The sequence below is a fragment of the Tubulanus polymorphus genome, chromosome 10 (assembly GCF_964204645.1).
Source record: "Tubulanus polymorphus chromosome 10, tnTubPoly1.2, whole genome shotgun sequence".
NCBI lineage: Eukaryota > Metazoa > Nemertea > Palaeonemertea > Tubulaniformes > Tubulanidae > Tubulanus > Tubulanus polymorphus.
The window spans coordinates 2,654,338-2,679,603 of record NC_134034.1 but is presented as its reverse complement, the minus strand read 5'-3'; the positions used below and the strand labels follow the sequence as shown (position 1 = coordinate 2,679,603).

Here is a 25,266-nt window from a genome sequence, read left to right as displayed (position 1 = left end):
AAACCTATCGCCATTATCGCAGCCAGGGATGACCTGGGGTGATATGGCCGAGGCAGAGAACGCCAACAACTGTTCCTCTTCGTCGAGTCCCGTGAAACAGCAAGCAAACGACCGTTCTTCTTCGCCGCCGATGGACGGAACATGTACCGATTCGACCGGTAAGTCCCCGCTGGTGTCGTTAATGAAAGAAATCAAACTGACCGATCGCGACGGCCGAGATTCCAGACAAGTTGAAGAAAATCTCGATGAAAGCCTCAATACGTTTACAACAACAACGCCCGGGGCAGAATTTGCAAATACATCTGAGGTAACTTCGGAAATGCCCGGGTCGATTTTAGCCGACTCGAAAGGATCGGAATCGTCCGAATACTCGAGCGATGGTAATTTGATAACGCGTATCGCCACTGAAAGGATTTCGTTTGACACCGGGCAAGAATTGTCAAATAACAGCGAGGTCGCACTATCGCCAATTCAGGAGAGATTTGTTGGTGTCGCGGAGTCTGAGAACAGAAGTTTGGAAATCTCATATACAAATGCACAACGTCGTGAATACGAACCTGGTGGCCAAATTCCGAACTACGACGATAGCGGGCAGTTTATGGGGCAATATGATTATTATTTCGACCCGCAGCAGCAGCAGCAGCAGCAGCAGCAGGTGCAGCAGACAGTGGGCGTGGTAGAGAACCAAGGATTATCAGCCGAGAATCAACAACCGATTTACGACGAAACGGTCCCTAAATACGACGGCAATACCGACCAAATAAGACAGAACCCGTTTGGAGCTTGTGACGGAGACAACCGACATCCCATCGCGACTGCGTCGACGGACGGGCTCGAACCCTTGTACGATCATACTTACACGTACACCGGGTATCATCAGCAACACGACCCCTACACCGTAAGCGATGCCCTACCGCCGCTGATACCGATTCCGATGTTTGTTCCTCTGCCACCAGGTGGCGGTTTTACCGAGCCACCGCCGCCGCCGCATGATGGCGGTGTGATAGCGCCCCAGTACTCCTATTGGTCGAACGGGCAGCCGATGAGCAGCGAAATAAACCAATCAGATGACGGCGTTCACGCGACGGACGCTGCTACCTACGGCGAGCTCGTCGAATCGCTACAACTGAACCAACCGCAATTTCAAATGGCCTATCCTTTAGTGGCCATCTCTCCGACCGGTCTGATAACGGTCATTCTAGAAAACAACCTAGCCATCGAGATGACCTACGATCGCAGTCTAAGAGTGGTAAACCACGCGCATAGATACTCAGCGGCTACTAATAGTCGCGGAACGGCCAGTTGGATATTCTGCGAGAACGCGCGCGTCGCCCAGGAGTTGACGACCACGAATGTAGAACTGGGTCTGGACGAAGAGGACCGTCGGGCGCTTATGATGACCGAGCGAATCGCGTTCAAGCTCGGTAACAAGTGCTACGCGCTCGATACCGACTCGAGCGATCCGCCGGCTGAAGTGGAAGAAAGCTGTTTCGGCGGTTTCGCCGATTTGTCCGAAGACGGCACCGTTTCCGTGCTGTTTTCGTCGTCCGCCGTTGGTGGCGCTCTACCGAATCTCGCGGTTCTGTACGAAATGGTCGCCAACGGTTTCTTGAAGAATCACGAACGCGGCGGGTTCACCTACTTCATCAACGGGGTACGGATACATCAGAATCACCGCGGGATCGTCTACATCAACCACTGGCCGAAAAGCATTCGCGTCAACCCGCTGATGGGCGACGTATCGGTGCGCACGCATTTCGTCGAAATGGAAAGTTGGAGTAACGGAACTGTTTATGTGCGTCGCGGCGATCACAAATTGAGGTCTGCTCCGACCACCGGGTCGTATTTCACCGTGACGAACGGTAAACAGGAAGCCGGGTTCGATTCGGACGGTAATCTTATGTTCCGTCCGTTATCGACGACAGACGGCGGCGACGATGCGGACGAGGGAGCGGACTGTCGTCGTCGTCGCGAAAACGAAGGCGGCGAAAACCGGTCCGTCGCAACGCCCGCGCGGCCGATGATCGGTCGACCGAGGCGATGTTTGTGGAGGCGAAACGAACGCACGAGATGGGAACAACGAGTGGCCGGAAATGACGTCACGTCGGTGAATACTAGATCAGAGTCAGCAAAGGATGGCATCGAGGGTGGCTTACGTCATAAATTTGAATCAGTTGACTGAATCTGACGAGAAAACATGAGCAAATTCCGCACAGAGTCACGCTATGACTAGGCGCTGAAACATGAGAAATTACCTGATATAAGACTCTAGATTGAAACCCACCGAAGCACGGCGGAACTGACTATGGAACTGGGGCCAGCTCAAAAGTTGGTTAAAAATAACCGGTGGATAAATACCATAGTAACAATGAAATTTCAATTGTCACTATGTCAACTATCCACTGGTTAACTAGCCAACTTCTGAGCAACCGGCCCCAGTTCCAGGACTTAAAATTGTTCAGTTCTACACGCAGGCCCGTATAGGCTAGTTTTGTTGACTGGTGTCGAATTCAACCAGGGATTTTTGATAAATAAATCAAGTTACCCCCTCGGTTTAAGTTAACACGAATCTATAGATTTATGACTGCTCTCAAGTAGAGAATTTATGTGCACTTGGTTTCCGTAAGTGACTGTCTGATATCAATAAAGTTAAACCCACGATGAAATGAAAAAGAAAACTAGGAGAGACTCCGACTTAGTTTTATGGGCCATTTTTGAATTCTGTAAATGGCTCATATGGAATTCAGTCGAAACGTCATAATATTCCCTCCTAGCTTTTTTTTTTATATTTGTGGATGTTTACTTTATTCGATTCCTGCACTGGTTTAAACGCTACAATGACCGGTCGTGAAATTACGCTGTAAAATGATTCTTAAAGAAATCGATATTTATTCCTGTTGTGTTGATTATGATTTGTTGTCGATTTTGAATTGATTGCGTGGTAGTTTTTTTTTAATCGTATTTTTACGGTGAGTTCGTTCTTGCTTCTTCGATCATCGTCAGTTCTCAAAAGCAGACATGTGTTGATGAGTTATTTCAACTGTGTCACAGTTTTTTATCTTTAATTTCTTCCTAAAAATAGGGATTGACCCAGTTATTTATTCGGTTGGTGAATTTCGTTTGATTTTTTTTTTCGATTGATTGTCAGACCCGCCCACACCTGTCGGGAGCGAAACAGGGGTTCATGATTTTGAAATCGGAAATCGGTAAGTGCTGAGATCGGCGGTCGAGTTAACAGAATTCTTTGTTTAAATCGAAGTACATGATTGGGAAATTCGGTTCCGGTTCATTCAAAAAACAATCTTCCAACCAGTCTGAACCGGCAAGCGAGTGATTGGGGTCAATTTTCTTGGCTGCCTTGGCGTTAACCCGGTTGATTTACTTCAGTCGTTGGGCTTATAACAAACAAAATCCTATTTTTGTATAGTCCTTAGCTTGGGGATGCCCTTTTAAAATTGTGTTGGACCGGTGATGACAGATCAGTAACTTAGACAAAGGGCCAGTAGCGCAGTCATAGCACATTAAAACCTTTACTTACGTAGTTCTGCAGCCAATCTTTAAGACGATGGTTTCTCTTCATAACGAAACAACCGTAAGACACTAGTAATCCTAAACGATCTACAAACACTGGATATAAGATATTTCATCGGCACACCTTCACAAACTGATCGTCTACACTTCACATGCACGTGTTCAATGATTCATCAGAGACATTTTTAATTGAAAATGAACTACAAACACCAGACATTAGACATTTTAGCATCCACATTTAAAAAAAAAACTGATCGTTATATTCTATATTGAGATTCTGAAGTCCCTATAAAAGACTCTGTTGTTCAGAAAGTAACGGGAATCGAAGATTCACAAGAAACAACTCTCGCGATGTGTTTTACTACGACGGGAATCATTTTTATCTTTCAACTTAATAATCTCAGCTCATCATGATGAGAAAATATCGCTCTCATGTCGCATTGTTGTAAATTTGAGAAATGATTTTTGCATAACTGAAAACTAGAGATTCACGCGGTTTGAATGTTGCTGAAGTTGTCAAAATCCATCCATGGACAGATGAAATATGATACAATACACATCACGGATAGTTTTTAAAAAAGAGAAAAGAATGACCCAACAATACGGCACAAAAGTACCCTAACAAAATGGTTGCTACCAACTGTAAAATGGTTTATTAACTTTCGTAGCAACATGTTCCGAAGGAAGATGGATGAGTCGCCGGGCATGAATGCCATCCACTTTTGTGGCAGCCCAAAATGTAGAACATCGTTCCAGATTTCCCACTGTCGCGGCATCGACACAGGGCTCTTTTGGCTCTCTCGTGGACCAATTCTGGAAATCAGAATACAGGCGTGAGGTATTATAATGGATGGCGAAATCAGAGCCTGATCTCTTGCGGTTAGATTTGTGACTTAAAGAATTGGACCAATGGAAGACCGAATGATATTCGCTTTTCATGGTTGCGAATGAAGTTTACTAGCCCGAATAAAAGCCAGTTAAATTGACACTAATTTATAAAGCGACTATGTAAAAAAGAAACTCGCTTACCGTCAGAACTGTCCATCGCTGCCACTCCGGCAATGACTAGTGCGACTGCGGCGATCAAAATCAAGACCTGTAATGAAATAAACCTTGAGATCACAGCGACTGAAAACCGCAGTTCCACAATTGTAAATCTGAATAGTCGAATTACAATTGGTCGAACTGCAGTTATAACGTACAATTGAACTGGCTCTTTTGCATTTTGTTATTCTGAATTACTTACCTTCATTTTTTAAAGACCAATGGAGTCCTTTACGACACTTGCAAGGTGAATATCAGATAACCTGAATCCTACAGTTTATATAGCTATTCCTGGACATTTAGACGTGATACTAATCATGACAAAGTGGTTATAGTAAATCCTTCCCTAATACCCGCATATGGCAGCCAATGTCATTTATGCAGCATCCAACAAATCTGTTGTCATCTGGTGCCAAATCTGACATAAACGTAATGGAGAGTTTGATTTCAATGCACGATGAGACCCAAAACCGCATGTGTCCAGTGCTTCAACTGAGACATTTTCAATTGAAAATGAAATACAAACGCCAGATATTAGACATTTTATCAGCACACTTTAAAAAACTGATCGTCCACACTTCACATGTGTTCAGCGCTTCAACTGAGACATTTTCAATTGAAAATGAAATACAAACGCCAGATATTAGACATTTTATCAGCACCCTTTAAAAAACTGATCGTCCACACTTCACATGTGTCCAGTGCATCAACTGAGATATTTTCAATTGAAAATGAAATACAAACGCCAGATATTAGACATTTTATCAGCAGGCTTTAAAGAACTGATCGTCCACACTTCACATGTGTCCAGTGCTTCAACTGAGACATTTTCAATTGAAAATGAATTACAAACACCAGATATTAGACATTTTATCAGCACCCTTAAAAAAACTGATCGTCCACACTTCACATGTGTCCATTGCTTCAACTGAGACATTTTCAATTGAAAATGAAATACAAACGCCAGATATTAGACATTTTAACAGCACACTTTAAAAAACTGATCGTCCACACTTCACATGTGTTCAGCGCTTCAACTGAGACATTTTCAATTGAAAATGAAATACAAACGCCAGATATTAGACATTTTATCAGCACACTTTAAAAGACTGATCGTCCACACTTCACATGTGTTCAGCGCTTCAACTGAGACATTTTCAATTGAAAATGAAATACAAACGCCAGAAATTAGACATTTTATCAGCACCCTTTAAAAAACTGATCGTCCACACTTCACATGTGTCCAGTGCATCAACTGAGATATTTTCAATTGAAAATGAAATACAAACGCCAGATATTAGACATTTTATCAGCAGGCTTTAAAGAACTGATCGTCCACACTTCACATGTGTCCAGTGCTTCAACTGAGACATTTTCAATTGAAAATGAAATACAAACACCAGATATTAGACATTTTATCAGCACTCTTTAAAAACTGATCGTCCACACTTCACATGTGTTCAGTGCTTCAACTAAGACATTTTCAATTGAAAATGAATAACAAACGCCAGATATTAGACATTTCATCAGCACACATTAAAGAACTGAGCGTCCACACTACACGTGCGTCCAGTGCATCAACTGAGACATTTTCAATTGAAAATGAATTACAAACGCCAGATATTAGACATTTCATCAGCACACATTAAAGAACTGAGCGTCCACACTTCACACGTGTTCAGTGCATCAACTGAGACATTTCTAATTGAAAATGAACTACAAACATCAGACACTAGACATTTTATCAGCACACTTTAAAAAACTGATCATCCACGCTTCACATTTTCAATTGAAAATGAACTAAAAACAGCAGATCTTTGGTTTTTGATTGAAAAAGATGCAGCGCAAACGCCAGACATTACACCTCCTTCAGCAAACTGTCAACATTAAATAAAGTATATACTTTGTTGAAACAAATAGATTGAATTCCTTTCTTTGTATGATAACATCAGTTAATGTTACTCAGCACTTCGGTACTGGTCAAGTAACCCTACAGTCTTTTATCATATCATGAGAGGTATGAAAGCTATATTTTTACACATATTTTTGGCTATATATGAATAACTGTTTTAAGGCTCAGATGTTGCCAATCTGTGAGATTGATTTTGATTTAATTTCATACTAATATTACTGAAATCAGAAAATAAACATATATAGCATATATGGCGAAGGACTCCCAATAACCACAAAACCATATCCTTAAATACGTTGCAGGTTGGAGCCCTACTAAAAACATCCATCATTTTAAGTCATGTGAAACTCTCATCTAAATTAGTGTCCTAGTTATAGAATTTCTGAGTACGTTCTCCGCATAATGCTAATTTATCGTTTCATCACGAATCCGCTTAGAATTACGCGCATAAGCTATTAGCTCTAATGATTATGATAATTTTTAATCATTTATTCTATGCATAATGCGGCTCACTATAATACAAATGGGTCTTTTATGTATGAGGCAATAGAAATAATCCCCAATTCTTCAATCATCCTAGCCTAAAATTTCACAATTTTCTCGACTCAATACCGGGGCGACGTCACCTGTTTAGAGGGGGGGGGGGGCAATAACCAAAATCTCTAAGGTTTTCTGCCGCTTTCGCAATTTTTTTCCACACATACATGAGAGAGGTCTGGTAAATTTTTTAAATAATCAATCATCTGTACTCAATACAGCTCTACATATAATCCCTCAATTGTTACCTTCCGCGATGTAGGGTGGATTGCGCGTCAATGCAATGGACAACAATAGTCGAACTCGATTGACATCATTTCAGTGGGAATAAAAAAGCTGGATTGTAAGATGCTGGTTCAGTACAAGCGAAACTATATGAAATACTTAGTATCGTATCCACCAGGCACCAAAGGCAAACGAGCATTTTTGAATTCTTGAAATAGCTCGACTGTTCTTAAAGGTTTTTGAGAGGGAAATTTTTTTACCTTTAAAGAGAAAATATTTATAAAAATTACTGAAATGTGCATGAAACGAAAATTCTGAACTAAAAATGCGGATCTGGGATTTAAAACAGGGGATTGGGTGACGTAGTTCTCCATTTCTGATAAATAATCCTTTATGTCACACTTGGCACCACATGGCAAAAGATGAGTTGAACGCATAAATGACACTAGCTATCGAAATATTGAAGGATTAATTATAACCGATTTGTCATGATTAGTATCACGTCTAAATGTCCAAAAAGATAGTAGATATATAAACTGTAGGATTCAGGTCATCTGACGACGTTCATGTTTTCAATGTCCAGAGCAATACCATAGTAACAATGAAATTTCAATTGTCACTATGTCAACTATCCACTGGTTAACTAGCCAACTTCTGAGCAACCGGCCCCAGTTCCAGGACTTAAAATTGTTCAGTTCTACACGCAGGCCCGTAGGCTAGTTTTGTTGACTGGTGTCGAATTCAACCAGGTTTTTTTGATAAATAAATCAAGTTAGCCCCTCGGTTTAAGTTAACACGAATCTATAGATTTATGACTGCTCTCAGGTAGAGAATTTCTGTGCACTTGGTTTCCGTAAGTGACTGTCTGATATCAATAAAGTTAAACCCACGATGAAATGAAAAAGAAAACTAGGAGAGACTCCGACTTAGTTTTATGGGCCATTTTTGGATTCTGTAAATGGCTCATATGAAGTCGAAACGTCATAATATTCCCTCCTAGCTTTTTCTTTTTTATTTGTGGATGTTTACTTTATTCGATTCCTGCACTGGTTTAAACGCTACAATGACCGGTCGTGAAATTACGCTGTAAAATGATTCTTAAAGAAATCGATATTTATTCCTGTTGTGTTGATTATGATTTGTTGTCGATTTTGAATTGATTGCGTGGTAGTTTTTTTTTAATCGTATTTTTACGGTGAGTTCGTTCTTGCTTCTTCGATCATCGTCAGTTCTCAAAAGCAGATATGTGTTGATGAGTTATTTCAACTGTGTCAAAGTTTTTTATCTTTAATTTCTTCCTAAAAATAGGGATTGACCCAGTTATTTATTCGGTTGGTGAATTTCGTTTGATTTTTTTTTTCGATTGATTGTCAGACCCGCCCACACCTGTCGGGAGCGAAACAGGGGTTCATGATTTTGAAATCGGAAATCGGTAAGTGCTGAGATCGGCGGTCGAGTTAACAGAATTTTTTGTTTAAATCGAAGTACATGATTGGGAAATTCGGTTCCGGTTCATTCAAAAAACAATCTTCCAACCAGTCTGAACCGGCAAGCGAGTGATTGGGGTCAATTTTCTTGGCTGCCTTGGCGTTAACCCGGTTGATTCACTTCAGTCGTTGGGCTTATAACAAACAAAATCCTTTTTTTGTATAGTCCTTAGCTTGGGGATGCCCTTTTAAAATTGTGTTGGACCGGTGATGACAGATCAGTAACTTAGACAAAGGGCCAGTAGCGCAGTCATGGCACATTAAAACCTTTACTTACGTAGTTCTACAGCCAATCTTTAAGACGATGGTTTCTCTTCATAACGAAACAACCGTAAGACACTAGTAATCCTAAACGATCTACAAACACTGGATATAAGATATTTCATCGGCACACCTTCACAAACTGATCGTCTACACTTCACATGCACGTGTTCAATGATTCATCAGAGACATTTTTAATTGAAAATGAACTACAAACACCAGACATTAGACATTTTAGCATCCACATTTAAAAAAAAAACTGATCGTTATATTCTATATTGAGATTCTGAAGTCCCTATAAAAGACTCTGTTGTTCAGAAAGTAACGGGAATCGAAGATTCACAAGAAACAACTCTCGCGATGTGTTTTACTACGACGGGAATCATTTTTATCTTTCAACTTAATAATCTCAGCTCATCATGATGAGAAAATATCGCTCTCATGTCGCATTGTTGTAAATTTGAGAAATGATTTTTGCATAACTGAAAACTAGAGATTCACGCGGTTTGAATGTTGCTGAAGTTGTCAAAATCCATCCATGGACAGATGAAATATGATACAATACACATCACGGATAGTTTTTAAAAAAGAGAAAAGAATGACCCAACAATACGGCACAAAAGTACCCTAACAAAATGGTTGCTACCAACTGTAAAATGGTTTATTAACTTTCGTAGCAACATGTTCCGAAGGAAGATGGATGAGTCGCCGGGCATGAATGCCATCCACTTTTGTGGCAGCCCAAAATGTAGAACATCGTTCCAGATTTCCCACTGTCGCGGCATCGACACAGGGCTCTTTTGGCTCTCTCGTGGACCAATTCTGGAAATCAGAATACAGGCGTGAGGTATTATAATGGATGGCGAAATCAGAGCCTGATCTCTTGCGGTTAGATTTGTGACTTAAAGAATTGGACCAATGGAAGACCGAATGATATTCGCTTTTCATGGTTGCGAATGAAGTTTACTAGCCCGAATAAAAGCCAGTTAAATTGACACTAATTTATAAAGCGACTATGTAAAAAAGAAACTCGCTTACCGTCAGAACTGTCCATCGCTGCCACTCCGGCAATGACTAGTGCGACTGCGGCGATCAAAATCAAGACCTGTAATGAAATAAACCTTGAGATCACAGCGACTGAAAACCGCAGTTCCACAATTGTAAATCTGAATAGTCGAATTACAATTGGTCGAACTGCAGTTATAACGTACAATTGAACTGGCTCTTTTGCATTTTGTTATTCTGAATTACTTACCTTCATTTTTTAAAGACCAATGGAGTCCTTTACGACACTTGCAAGGTGAATATCAGATAACCTGAATCCTACAGTTTATATAGCTATTCCTGGACATTTAGACGTGATACTAATCATGACAAAGTGGTTATAGTAAATCCTTCCCTAATACCCGCATATGGCAGCCAATGTCATTTATGCAGCATCCAACAAATCTGTTGTCATCTGGTGCCAAATCTGACATAAACGTAATGGAGAGTTTGATTTCAATGCACGATGAGAAACAAAACCGCATGTGTCCAGTGCTTCAACTGAGACATTTTCAATTGAAAATGAACTACAAACACCAGACATTAGACATTTTATCAGCACACTTTAAAAAAAACTGATCGTCCACACTTCACATGTGTCCAGTGCATCAACTGAGACATTTTCAATTGAAAATGAGTTACAAACACCAGATATTAGACATTTTATCAGCACCCTTTAAAAAACTGATCGTCCACACTTCACATGTGTCCAGTGCATCAACTGAGACATTTTCAATTGAAAATGAGTTACAAACACCAGATATTAGACATTTTATCAGCACCCTTTAAAAAACTGATCGTCCACACTTCACATGTGTCCAGTGCATCAACTGAGACATTTTCAATTGAAAATGAATTACAAACGCCAGATATTAGACATTTTATCAGCACCCTTTAAAAAACTGATCGTCCACACTTCACATGTGTCCAGTGCATCAACTGAAACATTTTCAATTGAAAATGAATTACAAACACCAGATATTAGACATTTTATCAGCACTCTTTAAAAACTGTTCGTCCACACTTCACATGTGTCCAGTGCTTCAACTGAGACATTTTCAATTGAAAATGAAATACAAACGCCAGATATTAGACATTTTATCAGCACTCTTTAAAAACTGATCGTCCACACTTCACATGTGTCCAGTGCTTCAACTGAGACATTTTCAATTGAAAATGAAATACAAACGCCAGATATTAGACATTTTATCAGCACACTTTAAAGAACTGAGCGTCCACACTACACGTGTGTTCAGTGCTTCAACTAAGAAATTTTCAATTGAAAATGAATAACAAACGCCAGATATTAGACATTTCATCAGCACACATTAAAGAACTGAGCGTCCACACTACACGTGCGTCCAGTGCATCAACTGAGACATTTTCAATTGAAAATGAATTACAAACACCAGATATTAGACATTTTATCAGCACACTTTCAAAAACTGATCGTCCACACTTCACATGTGTTCAGTGCTTCATCAGAGACATTTCTAATTGAAAATGAACTACAAACACCAGACATTAGACATTTTATCAGCACACTTTAAAAAACTGATCATCCACACTTCACATTTTCAATTGAAAATGAACTAAAAACAGCAGATCTTTGGTTTTTGATTGAAAATGATGCAGCGCAAACGCCAGACATTACACCTCCTTCAGCAAACTGTCAACATTAAATAAAGTATATACTTTGCTGAAACAAATAGATTGAATTCCTTTCTTTGTATGATAACATCAGTTAATGTTACTCAGCACTTCGGTACTGGTCAAGTAACCCTACAGTCTTTTATCATATCATGAGAGGTATGAAAGCTATATTTTTACACATATTTTTGGCTATATATAAATAACTGTTTTAAGGCTCAGATGTTGCCAATCTGTGAGATTGATTTTGATTTAATTTCATACTAATATTACTGAAATCAGAAAATAAACATATATAGCATATATGGCGAAGGACTCCCAAAAACCACAAAACCATATCCTTAAATACGTTGCAGGTTGGAGCCCTACTAAAAACATCCATCATTTTAAGTGTGTCAACCAGTCACCCAAGTATTGTGAAGCTCTCATCTAAATTAGTGCCCTAGTTATAAAATGTTAGGTATTTCTGAGTACGTTCTCCGCATAATGCTAATTTATCGTTTCATCACGAATCCGCTTAGAATTACGCGCATAAGCTATTAGTTCTAATGATTATGATAATTCTAATCATTTATTCTATGCATAATGCGGCTCACTTTAATACAAATGGGTCTTTTATGTATGAGGCAATAGAAATAATCCCCAATTCTTCAATCATCCTAGCCTAAAATTTCACAATTTTCTCGACTCAATACCGGGGCGACGTCACCTGTTTAGAGGGGGGGGGGGCAATAACCAAAATCTCTAAGGTTTTCTGCCACTTTCGCAATTTTTTTCCACACATACATGAGAGAGGTCTGGTAAATTTTTTAAATAATCAATCATCTGTACTCAATACAGCTCTACATATAATCCCTCAATTGTTACCTTCCGCGATGTAGGGTGGATTGCGCGTCAATGCAATGGACAACAATAGTCGAACTCGATTGACATCATTTCAGTGGGAATAAAAAAGCTGGATTGTAAGATGCTGGTTCAGTACAAGCGAAACTATATGAAATACTTAGTATCGTATCCACCAGGCACCAAAGGCAAACGAGCATTTTTGAATTCTTGAAATAGCTCGACTGTTCTTAAAGGTTTTTGAGAGGGAAATTTTTTTACCTTTAAAGAGAAAATATTTATAAAAATTACTGAAATGTGCATGAAACGAAAATTCTGAACTAAAAATGCGGATCTGGGATTTAAAACAGGGGATTGGGTGACGTAGTTCTCCATTTCTGATAAATAATCCTTTATGTCACACTTGGCACCACATGGCAAAAGATGAGTTGAACGCATAAATGACACTAGCTATCGAAATATTGAAGGATTAATTATAACCGATTTGTCATGATTAGTATCACGTCTAAATGTCTAAAAAGATAGTAGATATATAAACTGTAGGATTCAGGTCATCTGACGACGTTCATGTTTTCAATGTCCAGAGCACTCACTGAATTTCAAAATGAAGGTTAAAGTATTACAGAGTAAAAAATGATGCACAATAGCTGGTTCCATTGTACGTTATGACTGCAGTCTCTAACGAGTTGTAAACCAGCCTTGTTAACCTGGCGTCGAAACAGTGCGACGTCGATAGTTAGACTTTTTAGGTAATTCATTCGAAGTCTAAGCTTTCCCTCTTAAAGTTCATCGTATTCACCTGATGAAGCTATCCACTTGTACAGGAATGGTTCTATGGCATTTGGCAATATGTCACATGGAAACGTTCATATGCAGTAGGTAATAAAACTCTCGTTATTTATGCCTTTTTATATCCATATTCGGAAATTCAAATATTTTTCCGTCAAAAAGCCTCCATTGTACGTTATGACTGCAGTCTCTAACGAGTTGTAAACCAGCCTTGTTAACCTGGCGTCGAAACAGTGCGACGTCGATAGTTAGACTTTTTAGGTAATTCATTCGAAGTTCAAACTTTCCCTCTTTAAGTTCATCGTATTCACCTGATGAAGCTATCCACTTGTACAGGAATGGTTCTATGGCATTTGGCAATATGTCACATGGAAACGTTTATATGCAGTAGGTAATAAAACTCTCGTTATTTATGCCTTTTTATATCCATTTTCGAAAATTCAAATATTTTTCCGTCAAAAAGCCTGCCTGCCTGCCTGCCTGCCTGCCTGCCTGCCTGCCTGCCTGCCTGCCTGCCTGCCTGCCTGCCTGCCTGCCTGCCTGCCTGCCTGCCTGCCTGCCTGCCTGCCTGCCTGCCTGCCTGCCTGCCTGCCTGCCTGCCTGCCTGCCTGCCTGCCTGCCTGCCTGCCTGCCTGCCTGCCTGCCTGCCTGCCTGCCTGCCTGCCTGCCTGCCTGCCTGCCTGCCTGCCTGCCTGCCTGCCTGCCTGCCTGCCTGCCTGCCTGCCTGCCTGCCTGCCTGCCTGCCTGCCTGCCTGCCTGCCTGCCTGCCTGCCTGCCTGCCTGCCTGCCTCAAGCGACAGTTGACGGTCAAAAACCACCTCCAATGGGAGACTGATGGAGGACTAGATTACTGGTCCACTGGATGACTGGTCAACTGGATGACTAAACTACTGGGTGGTGTTCGTTGAGATGGTGGAGATGATAGTGATGGTGATGCTGTTGATGAAACATCTCGATGCTGTTGATGATACATCACCACCATCTGAGATGGTGGTGATGTATACAAATGGAGATGGTGGTGATGTATACAAATGGAGATGGTGGAGATGTTACAAATGGAGATGGTGGTGATGTATACAAATGGAGATGGTGGTGATGTATACAAATGGAGATGGTGGAGATGTTACAAATGGAGATGGTGGAGATGTTACAAATGGAGATGGTGGAGATGTTACAAATGGAGATGGTGGTGATGTATACAAATGGAGATGGTGGAGATGTTACAAATGGAGATGGTGGAGATGTTACAAATGGAGATGGTGGAGATGTTACAAATGGAGATGGTGGTGATGTATACAAATGGAGATGGTGGTGATGTATACAAATGGAGATGGTGGAGATGTTACAAATGGAGATGGTGGAGATGTTACAAATGGAGATGGTGGAGATGTTACAAATGGAGATGGTGGTGATGTATACAAATGGAGATGGTGGAGATGTTACAAATGGAGATGGTGGAGATGTTACAAATGGAGATGGTGGAGATGTTACAAATGGAGATGGTGGTGATGTATACAAATGGAGATGGTGGTGATGTATACAAATGGAGATGGTGGAGATGTTACAAATGGAGATGGTGGAGATGTTACAAATGGAGATGGTGGTGATGTATACAAATGGAGATGGTGGAGATGTTACAAATGGAGATGGTGGTGATGTATACAAATGGAGATGGTGGAGATGTATACAAATGGAGATGGTGGTGATGTATACAAATGGAGATGGTGGAGATGTATACAAATGGAGATGGTGGAGATGTATACAAATGGAGATGGTGGAGATGTATACAAATGGAGATGGTGGTGATGTATACAAATGGAGATGGTGGTGATGTATACAAATGGAGATGGTGTTATGGTAATGTTGATCCAGTCGGCCAGTCACCCAATTGGTCAATCATCCAGTAGTACAATCGGTCAGTTATCCAATTGCCCAGTCATCCTGTCACCATATCTTCCATTCACTCATTCATCCAGTCGCCTAGTCGTCCAGTCGCCCAATCATCCAGTTAACCAATCAGCTACTTAACCGGAATACACTTGGGCCACCATTTTCTCAGCAAACTTGCCACACTCAGATGAAGGCGTTGTTTGAATGGGACTTTGAAGACTTGAATGGAATAGATTCTTAGTACGCATCATTATATCAGTGTTGCTGTTCCAACATTTTCAGAATATCATAATAAGTGAATTCTTATGAGGCTTTCATCTTAAAAGTTGAAAATGAAAATACATATTTGAATATGTAGATGATATCTATTAGCTGTCATATTAGGAAAGGATTGACTATATTACCGATTTGTCGAGATTGGTATCACATTACTGGCTAAAAGTAACTTCACTACAGGAGTTACTTCATTTGGCACATACTTATTAGTGCCTGGATTATTAGGAAAGGATCATGCAATCTGATATGATCAATAAAAATAATATTTTTATAACTATCATCAAAATCCTTTTTAGATGATTACCATAAGTGTCAAGAAATAGCTATATAAACTGCAGGATTCAGGTTATCTGATATTCAAGTTTCAAGTATCGAAAAGCACTCAACTGAATTTCAAAATGAAGGTAGGTACTACAGAATGGCAAATGCACAAAAGCCAGTTACACAGTTGCACCTTGTGATTCAAAAGTTGAACCATTTGATATTGCCAAGCGATTATTTTGAACCCCAAATGTGGAACTGTGGTTTTCAGTAATTCTTGCAATGCTGGGCTCGCTGTGATCGAAAGGTTTATTCTATTACAGGTCTTGATTTTGATCGCCGCACTCGCACTAGTCATTGCCGGACTGGCAGCCATGGATTCCAACGGTAAGCGCAGTTTCCTTAAGAAATTAGTGACGCGTTACTAGCTTTCACTTAGATGTGCGTGGACCTCGGCAGAATGATCTCCTGCCGTGACATAATGATATCATCGGGTTCCAACCCCTGTCGAGGTAGGATGTGTCTACTAGGGCAGGGTAGTCGCGGACCCATGGGGTGTTGTGAACCTTGTATAAGCTATGTTTGAGTTGTCCTTTTCTGAATTAACGGGATCTCATCAATTTCTTTTGCACGCATAATTGATGAAATAAGGCTTAAGTTTCTCCATGGAAATGCTGGAAAATGTGTCTGGCCCATCCACAAATTTCCCAATACCTTTTCTAGTAAGCCCTGCTGGGAGGATGTCATTCCTCGCGCATGTATTTTGAATTCTAGAAGTGTTCCATGACCTAGTCTAAAGTATTAAAGCCTTGCTGATGGAGGATGTGGTTTCTAACGCATATTTATGTTATATATTGTAGAAGTGACCCATGAGAGAACCAAAAGAAGAATCTGTATGTGCCGCGGCACTGGAAAAATCGGTACGATGTTCTACATTTTGGGTTGCCACAAAAAGGGATGGAAACAATGCGCTCCTACTCATCCACCTGTTTTTGGGACATGTTGCTATGAATAATCGCTTTTTGTCATCACGATGATTCAAAGTCATTAGATGGAAGAATAAAAACGATTCCTGTCGTAGTGAAACGCATTTGTCTGTTTTGTTTCTTGTGCATTTCCTATATATTAACGTTTGTCGTATCGTAGCCGAGATGGTTGTACCCCCCTCTCCCGGTTGGGATTCGAACCTGATGGCATCGAGATTACCACGATTCGTGCCGTAGCTGAGTGTAGCGATGCCATCAGGTTCGAATCCCTGCCTGGGGAGGATGAGATGGTTGAAATATAGATGGATAATAATGGATGAAGATGAAAGATATCTATAACAATGCTTGTTTATTCGGCCATGATTTACGGTATTACATTCTCGATAGTCTATACTAGGTGGCAGTATCATACAGGGTTCTATGGTGTAATGGTTAGCACTTTGGACTCTGAATCCAACGATCCGAGTTCGAGTCTCGGTAGAACCCCAATTTTTCTCCACGCATGCCACTCTTACAACATTTCTGTTTGAACCTGCTGCTATACTTTACCTAAGCATGGACGTATAGTCTTAGATACGTACGAGCTTTAGCTATCAATCAATCGTAGCTTCGACAAGGTATTTTCTGGATGGGAGTTTTGAAAGGTCTTCAATGTGAAGTAAATGAAAGTTGTTGCGGCACGTTCAACGACAAAATCAGAATCAGAATCGAATGATGATGATGGTGACGGTGACGGTGACGGTGACGGTGACGGTGACGATGACGATGACGATGACAATGACGATGATCTCGATGGTGGAGAGGGTGATGCAGGAGATTATTGTGATAGTGATGCTGGAGATGGTGATGGTGACGATTGTGATGATGGCGATGATTATGTGATGGTGGAGGATATGGGGTTGATAGAAGTCATGTTGGAGAAAGTGATGATGGAGATGGTGGTATGGTAATGTTGATCCAGTCAGCCAGTCACCCAATTGATCAGTCATCCAGTAGTACAATCGGTCATTCATCCAGTTGCCCAGTCATCCTGTCACCATATGTTCCATTCACTCATTCATCCAGTCCTCTAGTCGCTCAGTCGCCCAGTCATTCAGTTAACCAATCAGCTACTTAACCGGAATACACTTGGGCCACCATTTTCTCAGTGTTGCTGTTCCAACATTTTCACAATATCATAATCAGTGAATTCTTATGAGGCTTTCATCTGAAAAGTTGAAAATAAAAATAAATATGTGAATATGTAGATGATATCTATTAGCTGTCATATTAGGAAAGGATTGACTATATTACCGATTTGTCGAGATTGGTGACATGTTACTGACTAAAAGTATCTACACTGCAGGATTCAGTTTATTTGGTACATACGTATTAGTGCCTGGAATATTACAAAATGATCATGCAATCTGTCATGATCAATGACAATGATATTTTTATAACTGTCATCAAATTTTTTTTTAAATGATCGTAAATGTCTAGAAATAGCTATATAAACTGCAGGATTCAGGTTATCTGATATTCAAGTTTCAAGTGTCGAAAAGCACTCAACTGAATTTCAAAATGAAGGTAAGTACTACAGAATGGCAAATGTACAAAAGCCGGTTACACAGTTGCACCTTGTGATTCAAAAGTTGAACCAATTGATATTGCAAAGCGATTATTTTGAACCCCAATTGTGGAACGGTGGTTTTCAGTAATTCTTGCAATGCTGGGCTCGCTGTGATCTAAAGGTTTATTTCATTACAGGTCTTGATTTTGATCGCCGCACTCGCACTAGTCATTGCCGGAGTGGCAGCCATGGATTCCAATGGTAAGCGCAGTTTCCTTAAGAAATTGGTGATGCGTTACTAGCTTTCACTTAGATGTGCGTGATCTCCTGCCGTGACAGAGTATTATGATAACATCGGGTTCCAACCCCTGTCGAGGTAGGATGAGTCTACTAGTTGTCCTTTTCTGAATTGACGGGGTCTCATCAATTTCTTTTGCACGCATAATTAATGGAATAAGGATTGAGTTTCTCCATAGAAATGCTAGAAAATGTGTCCGGCCCATCCACAAATTTCCCAATACCATTTCTAGTAAGCCCCGCTTGGAGGATGTCATTCCTCGCGCATGTATTTTGAGTTCCAGAAGTGGTCCATGACCTTGTCTAAAGTATTAAAGCCTTGCTGATGGAGGATGTGGTTTCTCACGCATATTTATGTTATATATTGTAGAAGTGGCCCATCAGAGAGCCAAAAGAAAAATCTGTATGTGCCGCGGCACTGGAAAAATCGGTACGATGTTCTACATTTTGGGTTGCCACAAAAAGGGATGGAAACAATGCGCTCCTACTCATCCACCAGTTTTTGGGACATGTTGCTATGAATAATCGCTTTTTGTCATCACGATGATTCAAAGTCATTAGATGGAAGAATAAAAACGATTCCTGTCGTAGTGAAACGCATTTTTCTGTTTTGTTTCTTGTGCATTTTCTATATATAAACGTTTGTCGTATCGTAGCCGAGATGCTTGTACCCCGCTCTCCCGGTAGAGATTCGAACCTGATGGCATCGAGATTACCACGGTTCGTGCTGTGGCCGAGTGTAGCGATGCCATCAGGTTCGAATCCCTGCCTGGGGAGGATGAGGTGGTTGAAATATAGACGGATAATAATGGATGAAGATGAAAGATATCTATAACAATTCTTGTTTATTCGGCCATGATTTACGGTATTACATTCTCGATACTAGGTGGCAGTATCATACAGGGTTCTATGGTGTAATGGTTAGCACTTTGGACTCTGAATCCAGCGATCCGAGTTCGAGTCTCGGTAGAACCTCAATTTTTTTCCACGCATGCCACTCTTACACCATTTCTGTTTGAACTTAAGGCTATGCTTTTATCTAAGCATGGACGTTTCTGTTTGAACTTACGGCTATACTTTTATCTAAGCATGGACGTATTATAAACGTCCATGGTCTTAGATACGTACGAGCTTTCGCTATCAATTTATCGTAGCTTCGTCATAGTATTTTCTGCATGGGAGTTTTTTGAAAGGTCTTCAATGTGAAGCAAATGAAAGTTGTTGCGGCACGTTCAACGACAAAATCAGAATCGTATTCGAGGACACAAATCCAGAGGGCGACACCACTTTGAAAGAGCTTTGATATGAAACCGACTAAAGTTGTTAAACAATCACCGACAAAATCTACCTCCAACCATTATCATTAACTCATTTCGTCAGTTGTTGTTTTAAATCTCAATGGTAGCACACATTCTCCCTTTGCAGGAATTCGATCCGGCACCAGAGGACGACACCACATTGAAAGCGCCTGATGGCATCCCGAGCTAGTGGAGTACTTATAAAACGCTCTGTGATAAATGCACGCCCGCGATATATATTGAGCAAAAGGAATCGTGCGATGGGCCGGAGAAAAACATCTGCAGGATTTTTTTGACAGATGGAGAACATGCATAATTCTACAGTGTTCTATCAGATGCCACGTATAGAATACGTGTACATCTATGTACATGGGGTCTATTGTTTTAATACTGTCTACGCTATTCGGTCGGATGGAGATCTTCGGTCGTCCCGAAAACCCTCGATTCGGTCAGGTGAAGAAGCTGCTACGGTATCCGGTCGGGCGGAAGAAGTTCACGATTTATTTAGAGACCTAAGTCAGAATAGGTTCCAAATGTACGCCCTCGCACGGCAATGCTATAGTGGCAGAATGAAGTGATGTGGGGGGGGGGGGCAGTTTCGGGAAAAAAGTAAATAAAAGGGCACACAATTTGTGCGTCATAAAAATAATTGCCTTACTGTATTAGGCATGATACCAATGAATGGCGCTCAAACTCAAACTCGCTCGCTGGGTTTTAATACTGGCCCTTTTCAAAGTTGGTGCCCTTTTTCACTGTGCTGTAGTCACTGTATGGCCCTGGATCCGCGCCTGTCCCTTCACTGTGAAATGACCACGGCACCTATAGTATAGATGAACCCTTCCCTTACTGCTGAAGCATCCCTTCACTGACCTGCATCAGCCCTCCCTCACTCCTTAGGGGCGCATGCAGATATTTTAGCGCGGGGGGGGGGTGAAGTGCAGTGTTTGTCCAGATATAATTTTTGAATGCGAGTGAAATGAAGTTTATTCATAGAAATATGTGCGTTACCTACATTTATTTCTGGCAGACGCCCATAACAGCAATCGATAAAGATTTGAATTGTGTTTAGTTTCATCATCACTCTATCTATCAAAAAAATTTCGAACAGGGAGCAGGGGTCGAGACCCCCTAAAACCTCCCTTGGATCCGCCCCGGCGGTTGTAGCATCCATCCCCTCACTGCTACAGCAGCCCACTCGCAGCTTCGGAAGAAGATTTCAATACATGAACACATAGCTTATTAAATTGCATCATTCCACATTTATCAAGCTTTGATTAATATTTTTTCATTAAACATATCATATCATATGCAGAGTCGAGATCGCTTTCTAATATCGATGAATATATGATTTTTATATCGGCGTTACGCATTAGGCTGTCAGATCTTACTAGCAGGTGCAACCGACCGGTGCAACTGCGCTTAGTCAATAGAGAATGCTTCAAAATCCAACTGATATTCAACGGAGTCGAACCGCTGTCGGCATCTCTCCGCGAAAATGCGCGGAACAATTCCATCATCAGCTCTACTCGTGGCGTCTGCTATCGGTAAGGGTGCCTTCTTCGTCAGTAGGGGAAATTAAAAGGGTCCGAAATAGGTAGGGCTAATCATAGAGGTGACGGCAACATGAAAATGTTTATTTTCGTTAATGATTTCGATATTCGGAGACGGGTGGGTATTCGTGGACCTATCCGGAAAATTGTGCATATGGAATCCAATAACTCATGTGCGAGGGGTAGGCCTACATAGTTTAGGCTGGAGATTGGACTGGAATGTTCCAGGCTTGTGAGGGCTACATTGTCCAGGCGTACGCGGCTCAAACTGTGAGGGGTTTAATTTGGCTCAAACGAAGAGGCTCCAGAATGAAAGGTTTCAGGGTTCGAGCTTGAGAGGGGTAAACGGGCCAGGCTGTATTGATTGAAGAAACCTACATTTTTAGTTTTTCCAAATTACAGTTAATGTGGTTTTGCCAAACCCGTTCGACAACACGTGGCATGGTTACAAAGAGGTGCGGTCAGGGGCGCACATGTTTTGGTGGTTCCATAAAGCCGACGCCTCCGACTACACAACTAAACCGCTCGTCATTTGGATACAGGTCAGCCTTAAATTTTCAATTCACGAAACCGTTATTCGGGAATAACTCTACTTACCAATCTTAATTTTGTAATTCTACGCAATGTCAGGGAGGACCGGCCGAATCAGGCGAAATTGGGTATTTTTTCGAATTCGGAAAGTACAACGAAAAGATGGAAACCAGGGTGAATTATTGGGTAAGAGTAAAAAGCCTTGAAAAATATTTATTGAAACAAACTGAAATCCTAAACGGGTCTTACTAAATGATAATTTGGGCCACAAGTTAATAAGGGTACTCAAGCATCGAGCTACCTTTTGGCGCCTTCTTCGGAGTAGTATCTTCATTTTCAAATGATACTTTTAATCTTCAACATGCCGTCCCTTTGAGGTGTATCAATATTGCTTGTATATCATTTATCGACCTTAGACATGTCTGCAGACCAATTGGCCCTATCGAAATGTGAACTCCGTACTTTCTACGATTACTATGTTTCATCACCAGGGGCGTTGAATACTGAAATTGTCAGTATGTCAAGCTGGAATTCATCTGTAGATCATGATTATATAATACTCGTTCTCAAATAGTTTTTCTATATAATGATGTTTATTATATGTTGGATGCGTATTCATTAACTCGTTTGACTCGTAGGAGCAGCACGCGAACATACTGATTTTCGACAGTCCAGTTGGCACAGGGTTCAGTTACGTAGACAACAAAAATAAGCTAGCCACTACTGTTAGTACTACGGTTAATGACCTGTACACCCTAATCGTTCATCTCTACACGACCTATCCAGCATGGCGGGTAAGAATGGGTTTTCTGCAACTTTAGCTTATCTATCACTAGATAGCGGTACTAATAGTCGGTCTTACGGTCAAAGTTCCAAAATAATTCTATTTGCAATGTTCATCTTAGAAATTTATTTTCGCTTACCACAATAGAGGAACCCTCTGTTGCCGCTGAAGTTGTATCCTACTGCACCCTAGCGACACCTGGTGGATCTTCACTTGCCACAGGTGAAATCCTCTATTGCCGCTGTAGTTGAATCCTACTGCACACCAGCGACACCTGGACGGGGATCACTTGCCACGAGTGGATCCTTAATGGCCTGGAAACTTTTTTCTTTAAAACAAAATCTATTTTCACTCATCTCCTCAACAAGAGGGATGCACGTCAAGGGATAATGAATAAAATATGAAATCGACCTGATGTCCTACTGCAAACCAGTGACACCTGGTGGATCCTCCACTTGCTCCGATTGTCACAGTAGCTTATGGCTTACTGCACACTAGCGACAACTGGTGGGCCCTCACTTGCCACATTTAGTGTTACATTCCTAGGCTTATCTTACAGAGGATGAAAACGTACATATTCGGAGAATCGTTTGGTGGAAAAGTTGCCGTTTTGTTGGAGAAGAAACTCCACGTGAGTTTCTGTAAATAAACTATAAAAACAAGAAACATTTATGAACATTATAGAATCCATTGAATTTCTATGAACGTCCGTAGAATGGGCTTGTTTGTTATTCAAGGATTTGCGCAGGCCTACGTACATATTGATACATGGAATATGTATGACTTTTCGATTGTAGACGGCGAATTTTAACTACGATTTGGAGAAAGTTGTTTTAGGGGGAGGCGCTATCGACATACCGAAAACCATGAAAACATACGGGGACTTCGCTTATGCGTTTGTAAGTAAATTTGTGATCCAGTTCCACGGTTGTGTCGGGTTTGATTTGACTCTGAATCCAGTTCCACAGTTGTGTGGGTTTAATTTGACTCTGGATCCAGTTCCACAGTTGTGTGGATTTAATTTGACTCTGAATCCAGTTCCACAGATGTGTGGGTTTAATTTGACTTTTGATCCAGTTCCACAGTTGCGTGGGATTAATTTGACTTTTTATCCAGTTCCACAGTTGTGTGGGTTTAATTTGACTCTGAATCCAGTTCCACAGTTATGTGGGTTTAATATGACTTTTGATCTAGTTCCACAGCTGTTCGGTTCTACTGTTGTGAGGGTTCAATTCGACTTTGAACCCAGTTTTGCAAGTGTTTAGGTCAAATTCGACTTTTTAATTTCAGAGTTTATTCACTGCCCACCAGAAAGACGGTTACAACACTAAATACCAATTGTTTAAAACCGAATACGAAAAGCCGAATAACAATGACGAGGCGATAAAAGCTGTGAACACAATATTCGATTATTTAGGAAATGAAACCGATAAAAAAGTTGACTATTACAACGTAGACACATGGTCTCAGAGAACGGGTAATAAACTAACCCGGATCAGATTGCACGGTCGCGACAAGTCCAAAAGCGTAGCTAAATTTTGAAGAAGTTTACAAGATTTCGAATGCATGAGTATTTTGCAAATTAAACCGCGGAAGGCCGCTGAAAAAAAAATTGAAAAAACGAGTCAAAATTGTGGTGAATTTTATGCAAATGATTGGAGAAAAAACACCAAAAAAAAAACATTTTGCATATCTTGGAAACTGAGATAAACAAAACTTTCACAAGATACCGGATTGAAAATCAAGACGGCCATATAAATTTTTTCTTTTTTATTGAAAAGTTATGACGGAAACACGAGGGAGAACTAAATTTTCCTTTAGAATTAAAAAAGACCTTAAGTCTCCGTGTTTCCATGCGTCTTGTAAGTTACGTTTAAAGTGCTATCATAATAGCGTTACTCCAGAAATGGATTCCGTGGTGTTGTCGCGGTGATGGAAACTCTATTTCATCGTTTGCATTTTTGAAATCCTGTATTCTAGACGGCCTGGCGGTTTTAAAGACGTTAATGAACAGTGAAGATCGCTTCAGGACGTACATCCCCGAAATTCCGGACTCGGCCGATTGGATTCGTGAGTATATTAAAAAAATATCCCATAGTGTATTCCGTGGAATGTTTCAAACTAAATCGACTCTTCGCACCAAGAATGAAATCAAAAGATTATATAATCGTCGATGATACTACTTATCATAAAACTTAATTTTTCAAGAGCCTGAACGTCCTGATGATCGTACAGTCTGGTTCTGATCAGGCCCCTTTCTCCTCAATCTACTAATTCCGTCAGGTTCCATGTTTTCCTTTTGTAACATTGTATGTCTTTCAACCCTTTCGTTGGGACTATCTCTATCGATTATGAATTCTACATGGAATATCGATTTTCCTTCGTATTGACGTTAATTTCAAAATCAATTCAAATGCGTTTGTAATGCGGGAGACCCGTAAAACTAATATCTATCATGAAGCTAGTAGTAAGAGCTACCAGAAAATGTTCGGTATCCAAAGTTTGCTGAACATCCGGGTAA

General features: G+C 40.7%; 1 protein-coding gene, 1 long non-coding RNA gene and 2 other non-coding genes across 4 annotated transcripts; all 4 read left to right on the top strand.

Annotated features, from left to right (window-relative positions):
- The first annotated feature begins 17,150 nt into the window (after window positions 1-17,150).
- Trnaq-cug (transfer RNA glutamine (anticodon CUG)) lies at window positions 17,151-17,222 on the top strand. Its single transcript has one exon. It is a non-coding gene; the product is annotated as a tRNA-Gln (tRNA).
- Window positions 17,223-19,485: 2,263 nt separating this feature from the next.
- Trnaq-cug (transfer RNA glutamine (anticodon CUG)) lies at window positions 19,486-19,557 on the top strand. The gene has a single exon. It is a non-coding gene; the product is annotated as a tRNA-Gln (tRNA).
- A 1,818-nt stretch (window positions 19,558-21,375) lies between these two features.
- Window positions 21,376-22,782, top strand: LOC141912220 (retinoid-inducible serine carboxypeptidase-like). The gene is made up of 4 exons (XM_074803439.1): window positions 21,376-21,424; window positions 21,833-21,972; window positions 22,061-22,147; window positions 22,600-22,782. Exons 1-4 carry the CDS (start codon window positions 21,376-21,378, stop codon window positions 22,780-22,782), a joined length of 459 nt encoding a protein of 152 aa, XP_074659540.1.
- A 531-nt stretch (window positions 22,783-23,313) lies between these two features.
- On the top strand, window positions 23,314-24,140 carry LOC141912313 (uncharacterized). The gene is made up of 3 exons (XR_012620142.1): window positions 23,314-23,376; window positions 23,543-23,644; window positions 24,036-24,140. It is a non-coding gene; the product is annotated as an uncharacterized LOC141912313 (long non-coding RNA).
- The last annotated feature ends 1,126 nt before the right edge of the window (window positions 24,141-25,266 follow it).